The 15,567-nt window shown below is 41.9% G+C and overlaps 1 protein-coding gene across 18 annotated transcripts in view; it reads right to left on the reverse strand.

Annotated features, from left to right (window-relative positions):
• Asph (aspartate beta-hydroxylase) overlaps nt 1–15,567 on the reverse strand; it is a 205,420-nt gene that overhangs the window by 135,499 nt on the left and 54,354 nt on the right. For all 18 annotated transcript variants that reach the window (XM_021161304.2, XM_029476172.1, XM_021161305.2 and 15 more), the window contains 5 exons: nt 11,100–11,195; nt 8,076–8,150; nt 4,718–4,831; nt 2,640–2,672; nt 1,548–1,604 (listed from right to left, as the gene is read on the reverse strand). In XM_021161304.2, the coding sequence (XP_021016963.1) occupies nt 1,548–1,604; nt 2,640–2,672; nt 4,718–4,831; nt 8,076–8,150; nt 11,100–11,195 (375 nt within the window). The remainder of the gene's footprint in view (nt 1–1,547; nt 1,605–2,639; nt 2,673–4,717; nt 4,832–8,075; nt 8,151–11,099; nt 11,196–15,567) is intronic.

Genomic DNA, 15,567 nt, shown 5'->3' on the forward strand with positions numbered 1-15,567 from the left:
CACAGCATGCGCATCACAGACACCACTCTAAGAGTCAAGAATGAATTCTAAGAGAAATACTGCTGTGGTTTCTATCTCAAATGTCCGCAAAGGCTCCTGCATTGAAAGCTTTGGCCCCAGTCAGTGGCACTATTGACTGTTAATTGTTAATTGTTAACCCATCAATGAATTAATCCATCAGTGCATTCATAGCTGAATGGTGTTTGGTGGGGACTTCTTGGAGGAAATGTGTCATTGTATCACTGCAGGGTAAGTCTCTGAACACACCTTGCTGTCCCCTCCTGAGCTTGTTGCTTCCTGGCTACCATGATGTAAGCAGCCTCACTCTGCCTTCAGATCCTGCCACATAATATGCTGCTCTGCCTTGGGTTCAAAGCAGTGGCACTAGCAAACCCAAAACACATATATGGTTCTGGGCTAGGAAGTAGTATCATGGTAGAATGTTTGCGGTTCAAACCCCAGCATCACCACTAAAAATAACAACAATAAAAATTGTATTCTATGAGCTAAGAGAAGTCTCCTGTCCTCGGTTGGATCCTGCTATCCCACTCCAGGATATACACCTTAGGGGATCTAAGTCTGTATACAATAGAGTCACCTGCACGCTTATGTATGCTGTTACTTGCTTTACAACAGCTAAGTCATGGAATCAGCCTGGGTGTCCTCCAACAAATGATTAGATGCCAACAGTGTGGTATCAATAAAAACTGATGCTTTACTTAGCCATACAGAACAAAACTATGTCATTTGAGATGGATTGAAGTGAAGATCATCAGGTGAAGTAAGCTAGAGTTGGAAAGCCAACCATGATCCTCTCATATGGACACTCTATTTTAAAAGGGAGGAAGGGGAGGAGAAGGCGAGGGAAAGAAAGGAAAAGAAAAGAGAAAAGACAAAACACAAACGTAGAAGAAGACTACTTGGAAAAAAGGAAAGGAAGCAGCAATGGTGGGGAAGCTGGAGAAAGATGGTGGAGTGAATACAAAGCGTATTCAAAAGCAAATGCATGAAAGCGTTACAAAGAAAGCTGCCAACGCTCCAAAACTGAAAACCTCTCATCCCTCAAAAAGTGCCTCTCTCTTACTTTTTCACCGCAATAAAAACTAACACACATTAACACCATTTTCTTTTAATAAAATGTACCATGGGAAAGGTCCCACATGCTATGGTCTAGGTGCCAGATGGTAAGGAGCAGGGGTGAAGGCTTGTAGCTTCCTGACTGTAGGACATCACACTAGCTTCCATTTCTAGACTCCTTACAACAAAGCAAAGGCTTGTACCTTCCTGACTATATGACATCACACTCGCTTCTGCTTCTAGTACTCCTTATAACAAACAGATAATGCCAGTCATGGTTTAAGAGAGACATCCTTTTCTCGTTTACCTTGTCATGTTAAATGATATCCATAAAACTCTGTGGTCTAGGGAATATAAACAACTGTAAGAATTATGAAGTGACCTCCGTGGGAATCAGAGTAAACTATTTACCCTGACTTAGTCACAGCGTCCAACAGAAATATACAATGATAATTTTATTATTTACATACCTGAGTTTTCCTGTTCATTCGTCATCTCTTCCATGTCATTTGGATGGTTCTGCGATGCTATAAGTTAGGAAAGGGGACATTTAAAATGTCTCTTAATAAGCTTACATATCATATCTATAATCTACCATGTCCACCCATGCATGAACTGTACTTAATCCCAAATGTAGATAATGTAGCTTCCAGCATAGCTGCATTTAGAATCTAGGCACAAAGGAGCAAAGCCATGGTCTCATGTGGCAAATTCAACTAGTCAGCCATTCAAACCACACAGGGCAGAGCACCACTGAACAGCACAGATCGGCCGGCACTGGCTAGTGCCAAGCTTTCTGGGGTTTATGCCATACAGCAACACAAGATAAGGAGTGTCACTGGCTTCATAACCTAAGGCTATAAAGCATGCATGTGCACTTTGTTTTTGCTTATTTTTCTTTCTCTTTCTTTTGTTTTGAGACAGGTCTTGGTTTATAGTCCAGGCTGGCTTCAAATGCATGACAATTCTCTTGCCTCTGCCTGCCAGTTACTGGGGTACTGGGATTATAGGTGTGGGGTACAGTGCCCACCTTGCTTTTCTTATTGTTGTTGGCGGTGGTGGTGGTAGTAGCAGGGTGTGTGTGTGTGTGTGTGTTTTGACAAGGCCTCACTATATAACCCAGGGGAGTTTTGAACTATGTAAGTCTGAAATTAAAGGTATATACCATCAAAACCCAATACAGCCGAGCATTGGTGGCACACACCTTTAATCCCAGCACTTGGGAGGCAGAGGCAGGTGGATTTCTGAATTCGAATCCAGCCTGGTCTACAGAGTGAGTTCCAAGACAGCCAGGGCTACACAGAGAAACCCTGTCTCGGAAAAAGCAAACAAAACAAAACAAAAGCCAATACATTTCCCTTGCATATTTTGACAGAGTAATTCCACTACTAGGGATTTTTATTCAGGAAATTAATATATACAAAACACAAATAACATTATTAGCTATATGTCATATGATATATATGCATATTAAGTATTTTTAAAAATTAATAAACAGTATTTTATCTCATGACGTTGTTAGAAGGTTCACTCTAATTAATAAAGACTAATAAAAATCTCACCTGTGTCTTCCACATGGTAACTATCCTCGATTTCTGAAGGAAAAAAAAAGCATTGGCTGATATTACTACTCTCATATATAGTATATGGGTAGGTAATGTGTCTATATGTATATTTTGAATGATAATTCAGGTAAGTCCAATGCTTTTCATTGATTTTAATATGAAACTTTTAAAATAAAGATGGAAATGCCAATATATCTATCAGTTTATTGCTGCACTTTACACCACAAGATTCTCTTACTGTATCCACTCAACAATGCTACAATGTTGACACAGCAAAGCCTCTGCGACAGAGGGAGAAGGCACTTCATGCAGTGGCCCACAGGGACGAGGGCTGAACCCAGGAGCTGCCCATGCCTAATCCACTTCCCATGCCTCTGTGGTATTCTATTCACTAGCTCAGTCCCACTACCCTCTAAAGTGAAAACTGCATGACTACAGATGAAAACATAGACAAGAAAGGGGGGGGGCGGGTTACCTCTGCAGAGAAAAACAAAGGATATCTTTTTGGTTTTGGTTTAATTGGCTGCTGGTTGGTTTTGTTACTTTATTTTCAAACAAGGTCTCACTAGATGGCTACTGCTGGTGCGAACTCTCTATAGAGACCAGGATGGCTTAGAATCATAGAGAGCCTCCTCCTGCCTCTGCCTCCTGAGTGCTGGGACTAAAAGCATGTGCCACACGCCTGCATGGAAAATGCCCAGGTCACTGAGGTCACATATGCAGACAATAGAAATGCCACCATTCGCTCCTCACCAATGTGACCTTTGAGTACTTAGTTTCCCTTTGACAATTTTGTGCATGTACATAATGTGTTCTGATCACCTTCGCCCTCTGTCACCCTTTCTCTGTCCCCTGAAGTCCCTCTGGACCTCTTCCTTCCAGCACGTCTACTCCATACTTCCTCACTGTTTTTCATGATTTAACGCTTGTATATTTTATTTAACAGATATAGAAGGTTAAAATATTTTAATCTCCAGAGACTTTTAATGATAAAACTTTTTGGTCCATATTTAATCTGTTTTATCAAAGATTATATTAGACAATAAGGTGTTTTACAACTTCTTGAAAGTGTCTCTTCCTGCCCAGAGCTGAATCTCCTAACCTTATTGGTTTTAAGTCCTCCCAGCTTCCTGTGGATTGCAATTTGCTGGATAAACAGCACGTCAGTAAAAACTCTGAACCACTGTACACCATGCTGAGCCATCTTAGCCAAAGGCAAAGGGATAAGCATGATACCTGAAAACAGAGACACTGACGCTTGAACATCTTTACTCAGATATTAGAAATATGTCCGTGTAGAAATGGTAAGTTTGAGAGCATACTACATGGATTACTGATACCGCTGATTGCTGGGACACCACTACCCAGCAATGCTACCATGTTTTCCATGAAGAATGCCTTTCCTGCTCTAAGTAGACTTGAATAATAGCTTCTAAAAACTCACACTCACAAATGAGGACCTGCCTACTACTTAAAAGACATTTCCCAGCATATTATGTCAGACATCCACATGCTTGCATGCTCTGTGACTTGTTATTTTTACAACTATGTATTAGCTGGTTTTGTAGATAGAGGTTCATGGAAACACAGCCATGTTTATACTCAGTTAATGACAGTTGATGACTGTCTTTGCATTGCAATAGTAGCTAAGTGTTCTAGAAGCTAGGGAGTTCTCCTCTGATGAGAACACTTGATCCCTAACTATGTAAGAAGACTGTCTGGGGGCATGCTATGGAAGCTACAGATTGTGCAGTAGGGGAGACAGCGCTGCTGGAACAAAAGCCAGGGCCAGAGTTCAAGTGCAGTTCATCATGACTTGAACTTCATATAACACACAGCACCGAGGTGGAGGAATACAGGAAAAAAGTCTGCACTTACTATTATCAGAAACCCACTTATTAATGAAACAAATCAGGTATCAGTTTGCTTTAGAGAACACTTTATTCACTTTGAAGCATTCAGCTTCATCTTCAAAATATTTAGATAAAGTTAAATATTGCTCTTAAAGGAATTTTAGGAAATTTTTAATAATTACACTATAAATGACCAACTAGTCTAAAACAAATGTGTTCTACCTTCATGAACTGTCCCGGGTTCCAGGTCCTCAAATCTGTCATCACTGTCAGTCACTGTGAGGAAGTCCTCAACCTCCGGCTGTGGTTCTCCTGCCGGCCCATCTGCTTCAAGGTCTTCAACAAGGAGAAATACAGTGACCAAGGAGCCACATTGACATCCTACCTAGACAGATTCATCCACAGCCACCCATGAACCCCTGCCACTGTCCCCTCTAAAGCTATTTTCTCACTCTGGCCAGTGCCAGTCTGCCTGAAAGTCACTTCTTATTACAATGTGACCTCCTGGAGGACAGGTATCTCACCATGCAGCTCACACTGAATACTGAGCAGGGAGGAGCCTGACGAGCCAATAGAGGTCTCCTAAATACGATGAACAGATAAGTAGTTTATAATTATTAATACACACATCAGGTTATATCAAGACCTTTTATTGAGAACTATCAAATTCCAAGTCGCAACTCCAAATGCTTTAATGTGGAGAGCAACTGGCTGTGTTCTCAGTCACATTGCCACACCGCACACTGTTCATTCAAGCCAACCTAGGCTTAGCATTTTAGTCAGCAGATATGTAAAGTTAATTGCTGATTTTTTTATTTTTTAGGATATACTGAGTGAGTCTGTTACTTCATTCCATTTCAATATAGTTTGGACTACAATCTTGCCCTAAAATTACCTCACAATGACATGGCTTCTGGCAGATTTACTTTTGCAAACCGTGCTTCAGTTGAAGAACCTGCGTGAGTTGGACTGGGCTGTATTAGGGAGTCTGGAGACTCAGAAGGCAGCAGGATTTAGGCTTTTTACACCAGCTGTTTCAGTGTAGACAAATGACCTATGCCATGCTTGAGATTCCCTCCCATAAAATTGGAATAATAATGATCTATTCATAGCCATTGATAAGAGGATGAAAATAGTTGGAAATATGCCTGGCCCATCAGAAATATCTCCCTGTGGTCATTACCACTACAATTACTATAGGAATAGTAGGATTCTGTCTACTGCTATTGAACCACCCTCATGATGACAAGAAGCCCTCTAGTTATTCTGTATAGAATAGCATGGTAGTGCTCGGCTTCACTGAGTCATACTGATTGATTTTTGTAGATACTTTCATAGAAGTTGCCCCTCATCTATAGTTTTGCTTTTTTGCAGTTTCACTTGTCTGAGGCTAACCATAATATGAGACCTTAAAATACCAGGAATAAACAGGTCATAAGTTTTGAAATATGTTTTCAACTCCTATTTATGAAATCCCTCTTCATCTCGCTCCATCATACTAGGGATATGAGTCACCCTCTGGTCCAGGCTCATCAGCACTGTATCAACAGCCTGCCTATTTGACATCTAGCAGCCATGTGTCATCAGATTTAATGGCACTTACCATATTTATGGTACAAGAACCTCTACGTAACTTAATAATGGAACAAAAGCACAAGAACAGTGATATTGACTATACCAAAAAATAATATCCATACTGGGTTTTTATAACTGATTTTTTTAAAAAGAAAAAAAGAAGGAAGACAGAAAGGGAGTGAGGGAGGGAGGGAAGGAAAGAGAGCGAGAGAGCGAGAAAGCGAGAGAGAGAGACAGAGAGAGAGAGAGATTGATTTGAGATAGCTATAAAATCTTCATGTTGAGGAAGAATGGTGCTCATTTTGTTATTGTACTTCTAGCAGAACACATTGCAGCCGCGGTATATGATAGAAATGCAATAGGGTGGGGTTCGGTACTGCTTTTGTTTTTGCAGATTGCAAGGGTTCTCAGAGAGCTGCAGGAGGAGGCACAGGGACTGCTTCCCATCTCTCATCACCAGCTGCTCTGGAGTCTCTCCTCCTTTCAGATCTGCTGCTCAGCAAACTGCCCACCAAGTGCAACTGCTGGGAATGGTGGGACTCTACTGAGTGCAGCGCTCTTCCCTTCTCCCTTCACCCCATCTAAAAAAGCTCATCACTAACAGTCAGCACTGCTGTTCAATGGACATGTCACTGTTCCCAGGAGAGAAACCATGAAAGCACTGTCCAGTGGCTTTCAGTCTACTGTTGACAGTATCAGCCACGTGTGAGGAAAAGAAATCACATCCTGGACTCACTCCACTAGGCACTGCCAGCCCTCTGTGCATTTCCCCAGTGCTGCTACACAACTCTAAAACAGGAGCGACTGTGCTCAAGCCACACTGCTACTACATGGCAGATGCAGTACAGCAATGAGCTGTGTGACAAGGAGCCCAAGCTCAGCTGATGAGGTGTGAAGATGAGGTAGGAATGAGAAACACCCAAGCAGATGACACAGCAGATGCAAAGGCCCCTGGACAGATAAGATGAAATTATTATGAGAGACTGTGTGAAGACGCCTAACCAATAAAGCCACAGCCGACACAGCATAGAGAAGAGAAAACAGAAATACACCTAGGCAAATGCCACTGCAGGGCCATGACAAGCAGTAACAGACACAGTTATGAAACAAGAGTCAGAATGTAAGAGCAACTTGGACAGGACTTGCAGCTAGAAGAGCAAAGAAACCATAGAAAGCGCATGGAGTTTAACCTTGAGCCACTACAGACCTGGCAAAGTCATTAACGAGCAAGCATATAAAAAGCTCAAGTGAGAGCAACTGGCATGGGGAAGGGCTAACGAGGAGCTGAGAGACCGCATGGGAAGGAAAGCCTGTGCTGGGCACAGCTGCAATCCGAGTCACCCACAGCATCCCCAAATGGAGCTGTAACTGGGTATATTAAGACTTCTAAAGAGTCATTGGTGACATGTACAGGAGTAGCAACACTTAAATGATGTCTGAAGCCACGGACCACCTATGTAACCATCTATGCAGAAAATCTCTCTAAGGACATAACACAGAACCAAGAAAGTGAGGCAGGGAACTTGGCTCCAGGATGGATCCTCTCCTCTCTGGTTAGCTGTTCATCACTTGTGCCTTAGCCCCTGAGCCAGTGCGACAAGTACCTGCTGGACTTTCCACTCTTCTGCACCCCCATCCTTGTAGAGCTGACTTTCATGAGCCATCTGACTTTAAATTTGGTCTCTCTGATGCACACAGGCATGCATGATGGCTCCCAAAGATGGAGGACCACTCTAAGACAAGCAGTCAGAAGCCACTGGCCTGTGTTCGTCACTCCACTCTGACTCTCCACTTATTCTTGATAAAACCCAGGATTTTTTTTAGGTTCATTTATTTATATGATTTTTAAATTAAATATGTCCATAAGACTCCTTCACAGTGAGGGGGGATTTTGAAAAGTATACCCAGTGTTCCCCCTAGAAGTAATAGTCTATGGTTGCTTGGGATGTAGTTATAGAGACCAAACTACTTTAGAAACTTGTGTAAAACAGAACGGAATTCATACCATGGTCCGTGTGTACTGATTCCTGAAGAAGGGACTGAATTTGTTCTTTTACTTCATCTTCAATATTCTGGATGTCTAAAATAATTACAAATCATAAATAAATAAATAAATAAATAATGCTGAAGTATTAATAGGAAATTCCAACACTTAAATATGGCAAGCACACACATACCGCAATGACTACATCTGTCTGAGAGGCTCTGTATTTTCCTGTTCACATGCTATTCACTCCCCTACATCAGGAAACGTAATACTTAAAATTCGCCTTATTTGTTCAGTAGGTTTAAACGTTAAGAAACTTTCCAAAAGACTTTTAAAGAAAGAGACTAATTTAGGCGTAAAGGTTTTCCTTTAAGAAATAGCCATAGAGGGGCTGGAGAGATGGCTCAGTGGTTAAGGGCACTGGCTGCTCTTCCAGAGGTCCTGAGTTCAATTCCCAGCAACCACATGGTGGCTCACAACCATCTGTAATGAGATCTGACGTCCTTTTCTGGTGTGTCTGAAGACAGCAACAGTGTACTCACATACATAAAATAAACAAATCTTTAAAAAAAAAAAAAAGAAATAGTCATAGAGAAAACGCTGTCAACTTTTAACTAATAAAATTTCCATTCATGTTAGAAGCAAACTTTTCATAAACAGGGGTACTGGAAAAGACCAAATTTAATACACACTAAACAATGTGACTACCTTTGACCTCCTGACTGGAATAGGCCACTCTTGGAGGCGTGAGGACGCTAGTGAGTAGGGCCGGGCCACACAAAAATGAAGCTTACGTGATAATGAACTCCGTATCAGCTTCAGAACAAGTCTGGAGAAGTGTGGAGGACCTCATTTGCAGCTCTCAACAATGTGTCTGAAAGCCAGATCCCCAGACTCAAACAATAATGACTTATAAAGTGGCCATTAATGATGAGATTCCCACAGCACCGTAGCACTTACCTGATTGTAAGATACACCCCAACATTACACAGCAAGCTGTTTCTACAACAACACTTGCAGGCTAGTGGATGACAGTGCTGGACTTAATCCTGGTATCACCAGTGGCTTGTGCAGGATAATGCCAATGATGGCAGCTACAAAGCACAGCTCTCCAGTGACAGACCGAACAAATTCAAAGTTGAGACAGGGAGATGGTTTAACACTCTATGCTAGTCACTTACTAAAACCTTTCGAAAGCATAAAGATTTTCTATATCTGCTTCACTAGTCATTCATGTTGATGCCCTGATGTAATTATATACAGGACCCTAATCTCTGCTCTTCCTTCACTGTCTCCCAGTGTTTGTGCTGGCCTCCTCACCGGGCCATTTCACCAATGCCGAGAAAGCATCCAGGGCATCACAGGAAGGTCTCCAGCCAAGTCGTGGGGATGCTCTGCTACTATGGGATACAGGAAGGTCTCTAGCTAAAGCAGGGGGATGCTCTGCTCCTATGGGATACAGAAAGGTCTCCAGCCAAGTCGTGGGGATGCTCTACTCCTATGGGATACAGGAAGGTCTCTAGCCAAGTCATGGGGATGCTCTGCTCCTATACTTGGCTCCTTACTGGCTCTGATGCCACCATGGATTGAGAACTACAAATGAGGTCCTCCACACTTTTCCAGACTCATCTGTTACCAGTGCCTGTTTTGAACTAGGTAAGCACTCCCTGCCAATTCATTTCTGACTCTATACATGACTTTTTTCTCCCTTGAAGATGGGACAGAGCCAGAAGCTGGGCTACAACATGTTAAAGAATGAACAGAAAATAAAGTAAAAAAGGCAATGCTGCACAGTGCGCTCTGTCAAGTGTGGTCACGACAGTGAAGAGGCGAAGTCGGGGGAGGTAGTGTTAGGAGGGCATCCAGGGCTTCATTTTACTGCATTTTATGAGAGATAATAAGTAGCTGTAATAGTCAAACAAGCGAAAGAAGGCAGAGAAGGAAAAGAAGAACTAACGTGTCAACAAGAGAACAGCTGAGAGAGCCGAATGTAACCTGGAAGGGACATTGCCAAGAGGTTAAAAAGAATGGAGGCTAACAGCTCACTGGAGTTAGCAATCATCTGCAAAGAATATGAATGATTCTAATAACCAAAGGGAAGAATATGGAATGTGGCACATCTCAGACCCAATACTTGCTCAAGAACTGATTTTTTAACCACAATTTTATTTAGTAAAAAGTAAAATATTATGTGTTAAATTCAAATATTTAAAAAAACCTTTTTAAAAAGTATTATGGATTCTGGAGGCATGCACTAATCCCACAGTCATAGGAGGGATAGAGTAAGTTCTCATGAAGTTCTTAAATAGACACATAATACAACTTAGACTAATGTTATTCCTTAAAGGAACAAAGCAAAGAAAATCAAATAGTATTCACCAGCACAACTTGGGGCCATGTATTGTTTCCAATAAAGTGTCATATCCAGCACTTCCAATAGGTGGCGCAGTGAAACCAATTTTCTTAAGTATTGCGACAAAGTACAGAAGCTAATTACATTTTTATGTGCCAATTTGTTAAAATACGTCAGCATGCCCAGTCTATGCGTCAAAATCCCTTTATGGAAATAATATGAACTGATCTACGAAGCCACCAGAGACAGAAAGAGCGTGCGTAACAAGAACGTCTACAGAGGCTATTGCTTTGGGCATAGATGGGAAGGGGGCAGGGGATGCTTAGCTCTTCATTCCTGGTGGAATCGTGCATGGGGCAGACAGCAAACAGGCTGTGTACAGTCTGAGCCTGTCCCTACTTTGGATATAATAAGGAAAGAGTGCTGGAGTTAAAGTCAGGACGCATTTGGCTTCTGTCTTTCCCAACTGCATGGTCATGGGCAATGGACAACAATAAGCTGTGCCTTGGAATTTTGATTAAAATAACCCTAGACACATCTTCACTACAAGCGTATTTATTATAATTCCAGAAGAGAACAAATGGTAGCTCGTTTTATAAATGATGTGAGCAATGGGGAGAGACATGAGTTGGTAACTGAAAAGATACCTGCAGGCCAAGCAGCCTTGCAGAGTGTTCAGGGACACTTACCTGCCCCCTCAGGGGCATGCTCCTCCAGCTCAGCCTGAGTCTCTGCCTCCTCCTCCGGTGGAAAGGTCCTCTCAGAAGGATATCTTTCTTTAAGGCCTGCATTTTTTATTCACAGTGTTAACTAAGACTTCTTTAAAAATCACCTTTATACTTTAAATCAGAAAAAGTAACTTTCAAACATGTGATTGGTGGGACAAGACACTCGGGCTTCCCAGTACTGTGTTTAAAACCGGGGAAAGGTCTTTCATCTCACAAGGGTCTTCCGTGTACTTAAGACTTTTTAAAAGGGATTGATAAATATTCACAGCATAGACTAACCATGTCTAGCCTTGCCAAAAGAAGAGGAGTGGGAGTCCAGGCTCCTCTCTTGTTTAAGAGGATGAGTAAGGACCGTGTAAGCCAGAGCTCAGTGCCCAGCAGAAGGAACCGTATGACACTCATGATCTGGGCTGTGCACACGCCAGACCTGAATTCACTTCTCATGTGTAATGTTTGATTAGGGAATACCAGAGTTTTAAATAAATCATATGTAACGCACTACAAGTTTCACAAAGTACCACCTGTAAGCAACCATATTGTTTTTCTAGAGCTAAAAGGTATCAAAAAATCTGTTTAAAAAGTAAGGAAAGCTGAGCTGGGGGGCGGGGGGGCAATACCTTAAATCCCAGCACTTGGGAGGCAGAGGCAGGTGGATTTCTATGAGTTTAAAGTTAGCCTGGTCTACAGAGCAATCCCTGGACAGGAAAGGCTACACAGAGAAACCCGCCTCAAAAACAAAACAAAACAGTAATAAAAAATAAGGCAGGCATGAGCCACATAAACACCAAGGTAGTGCTTTGATGTGTTGCATGTGGAGCGGAACATTAGATAAATCCTTAATACAGCTGTTCAGGAAACCAAGGCAGGACTAAGAGTCCAATTCTGTTTGCTGAGTAGATCTTCTTTGCCCTCACTGAGAGCTGGATGAGGGTGACATCTGGGAAGATGGGCACAGTGGCCCTTGGAGAAAAGGTCAAGCCAGCTCTCACATTCTGTAGACTGTAGGTACCACTGTACAGCTAATGCCCACACTCCCCTTATGTCAACTCAAGCATTTTACTTGTTTATTCTTTGTCTGGTCTCTTATTCTTGTTTCTGCCAGAGGCCACTTCTGTACTCTTACAGAGACTGCAAAAGCAGCAGGCTGGCTTGGCAATCTTCTATTTCCTCAATTTCAATACTCCCTGTACACACCACCACCACACACCGCTTTGTTCTACACATCAGTGTAATCTAACTATAAAAGAGATTTCAAACTAGTTCACTTGCTCAGTGTGGGTAGGATTGGAAATCCTTACAGCACCTCACATCTACTTGAAAACTACAAAGCTCTTTCTCACTGATGTAACTCACCCTTTTACCTCTTGACTGGCAGTAGGTGAGTTGTGCTCAGTCAATCAGGAGAGGCTTAGGATTCCATAGACTCATGTGCTTTGTTCCGCATTCAGTATGTCAGTCAGCAGTTGGCCAAAGCAATTGCTACAGAAATGCCTACTTCAGGGCTAGGGCATGCAGTGGGACCCACTCTGCCAGTCCACTGCTACAGAGGCTCACTGCAGGGTCAAAGAGCCTTAGATATGCCTGGTTGGCACAGGGATGTCGGTGGAGAAACAAGGATTGCAACAATCTTGCTCTTACAGCTTACAAGGGGTTCCTAACAGGAATGCACAATCTTGCTGCTACTGTTTTCAAGAGCTTTGACTGTGTCCACGATTTCTCTATAATGTGTCTAGATTTCCCCAGGTGGCATCAGTATGTGCCTAGTGTTGTGCAACAGTAATGATATATAAGTGTCTCAGTGTGAATGAAAGGCTACAACATCACCCTTCACTAACATACACTCAACTGTCTTCCAAACTGGTCTGCATTTAAAGTGTTTTCAACAATAGTTCCATCCAATGGCAGATGCAAGTGCCTGAAACTCCATTCTTACCAAACCTAGAAAAGTCCATTTCATTTGAAAAAGGAAGAAATGATGTAAGTATTTAAAAGGTACCAGTCTAAGTCTTCAGACAGAATACACAAAGAGCTAGCTTTCTGTAACTCAACTGGGAGTCATTTATCTTTACAATCCAAAGGATAAAAAGAACTGGAAAATGTATCAAAAGACAATGCTAACCAGCTTAATTTCCACCCAAACCATCAGTCAAATGACACACTTACAGACAGCTATGCAGTGCTATATCCAGAGGGGACATTTGCAGAAATAAATTTTATTATAAATTTCAAAGCAGTGAAACCATATTTATGCATCTCCTTTACTGGGCCCCTACAAACTTTTAACAAAAGAAGCCACACTGAAATGGCTTTAATAACCCAGGGAGAAGCCCTGGCCATCCCTGTACAGTAACTCCTGTTATACAAAACCAACATAAATAACACATGTGACCAATTCAGACTAAGAGGAAAAAGGTTTTTTGTTGTTTGTTTGTGTTAAAGCTTGATTCATTTATTGAAAAGTACAAATGACAATGGGTTATGGCTGGAACTTGAAATGAATATTTAAAGTTACATTATAAAATGCAATCCATTTGTGGTCTAGTCCCTGTGCATGCATACAATGAAATTAAAGGGTACCAGTTTAAGTTTTCAGACACAATACACAAAGAGGCAGCTTTCTGTAACACAACTGGGAATCGTTTATCATTACAATCCAAAGAATAAAAAACATGGAAAATATCACAAAAGACAATACTGCACAGCTTCATTTCCACCCAAACTATCAGTCAAATGACACACTTACAGACAGCTGCTCAGCGCTACATCCAGGCTATATCCAGATTCGCACTAGCTTGAGTTTCTCTGTCTCTCTCTCTCTCTCTCTCTCTCTCTCTCTCTGTGTGTGTGTGTGTGTGTGTGTCTGTCTGTCTGTCTGTCTGTCTCTGTCTCTCTGTCTCTCTTTCTACCATCTAACTTAATTGGTAGAGAAGTTGCAGGCTGACTTAATTGGTAGAGAAGTTCCAGCCCCTACAGCCTCAGACAACAACTCAGCTCCCAGAGGCAAAGGCAAGCCTCTTCCAGATGAGATATTCAGAAGCAAAGGGACCTCTGCCTGGCTGCTCCAGACTTCTGGTGGCCTCTTCCTGCCATGCTGCACTCCACTGCAGCTGCTTACTGACACTGCTGAGCTTTAAATGTCATCAGGCAATGACAATAGTGGGATAAAATTTAAAACTTTTTCTTACAACATCTTGGTTTTTGTTCTGTAGATTCATTACACAAGTTAGAAGGCTTTTTAAAATTTACATTTATAAATATCTGTTTCTTTCATTTTAATTAAAAATGCAAGAAGCTACCAAATATAAATGAAGCCAGGATTTAAGCCATTCACAGTATCCTTGGCACTGAGCACAATTCTCTTGGGCCCATGAATGATAAGCTTTACAGGATTCAAGACTACCCAACCATACCCACCAGAATGAGAACAAAATGGTATAATCTACCTCTATAAACGTAACAGCTTCACACTTCATAAATGTGTTATTTATTTACATATTCATTTACATCAAGCAATTTGTCAAACAAATATCCATCAGCTGTTATGTAAGGAACTTGTCCATAGTGACTGAGCATGTGCAGTGCAAGCCGCCTTCCAGAGGAACAAGTTAAAGCCCAGGAAGCAGAAGCCACACAGGTTACTCACTAGGTGCGACATATGTTACAGAGAAGCTGTGTCAAGAGGACAACCTAAACAAAAGTGCTTGGCAACTGGATCTCAATAGACTTCTAAAGGTCAGAAGGGCAGGGCCATGAGCCACACTACAATCTGCAGGCAGCGGAAGAGCAAACTTAGAAGCCTGAGTCAATGGGGCAGGAAAGGCAGGCAGGGTGTAAACACAGAAATGCCCTAGGATACTAGGTCTCTCCTGTCCAGGAAGAATGAATCGCCTTTCCCAAGAATTACACTGTTCTTCAGTTTTCACAGAGGATTAGATCGAGGGCCTCCAAGATAAAAAAGCCAAAGATGTCCAAGCCCCTTTTAGAAACTGGACACTGTCTACAATCTCCTATGCATGTCCCCTGCACACTTCCTGTCATCTCTAGTTGCTAACCATATCCAACACAATAGAAATGCTGCATAAATGTAAAACTTAAGACTTCTTTAAGAATTACTTAGTCTTCAGTGTACTGATACTATGGTGTGAGGCTAGGTGAAAGTTGATCTTACCCCCTCCAGATTCCTCTTGCTATTGTCACTTTTGCAGAATTGATGCCAAGACAAGCAGCTGTTCCCATGCATATGGCCTAACAATACAAATTAATACATCCTGAGAAAAGGTCTAACAAGCACATGAAACCTAACAGATATTCCGAGAGCTCAATACACCAAAATGACATAGATGCTGATCGACCATGCTGAAGTTTCTTCTCGTTCCTGCCCTGTGTAGTCGGTAAATACGTATCTTATTAGTACACCAATAATCTCAGA

Source organism: Mus caroli, chromosome 4 (genome assembly GCF_900094665.2).
Source record: "Mus caroli chromosome 4, CAROLI_EIJ_v1.1, whole genome shotgun sequence".
NCBI lineage: Eukaryota > Metazoa > Chordata > Mammalia > Rodentia > Muridae > Mus > Mus caroli.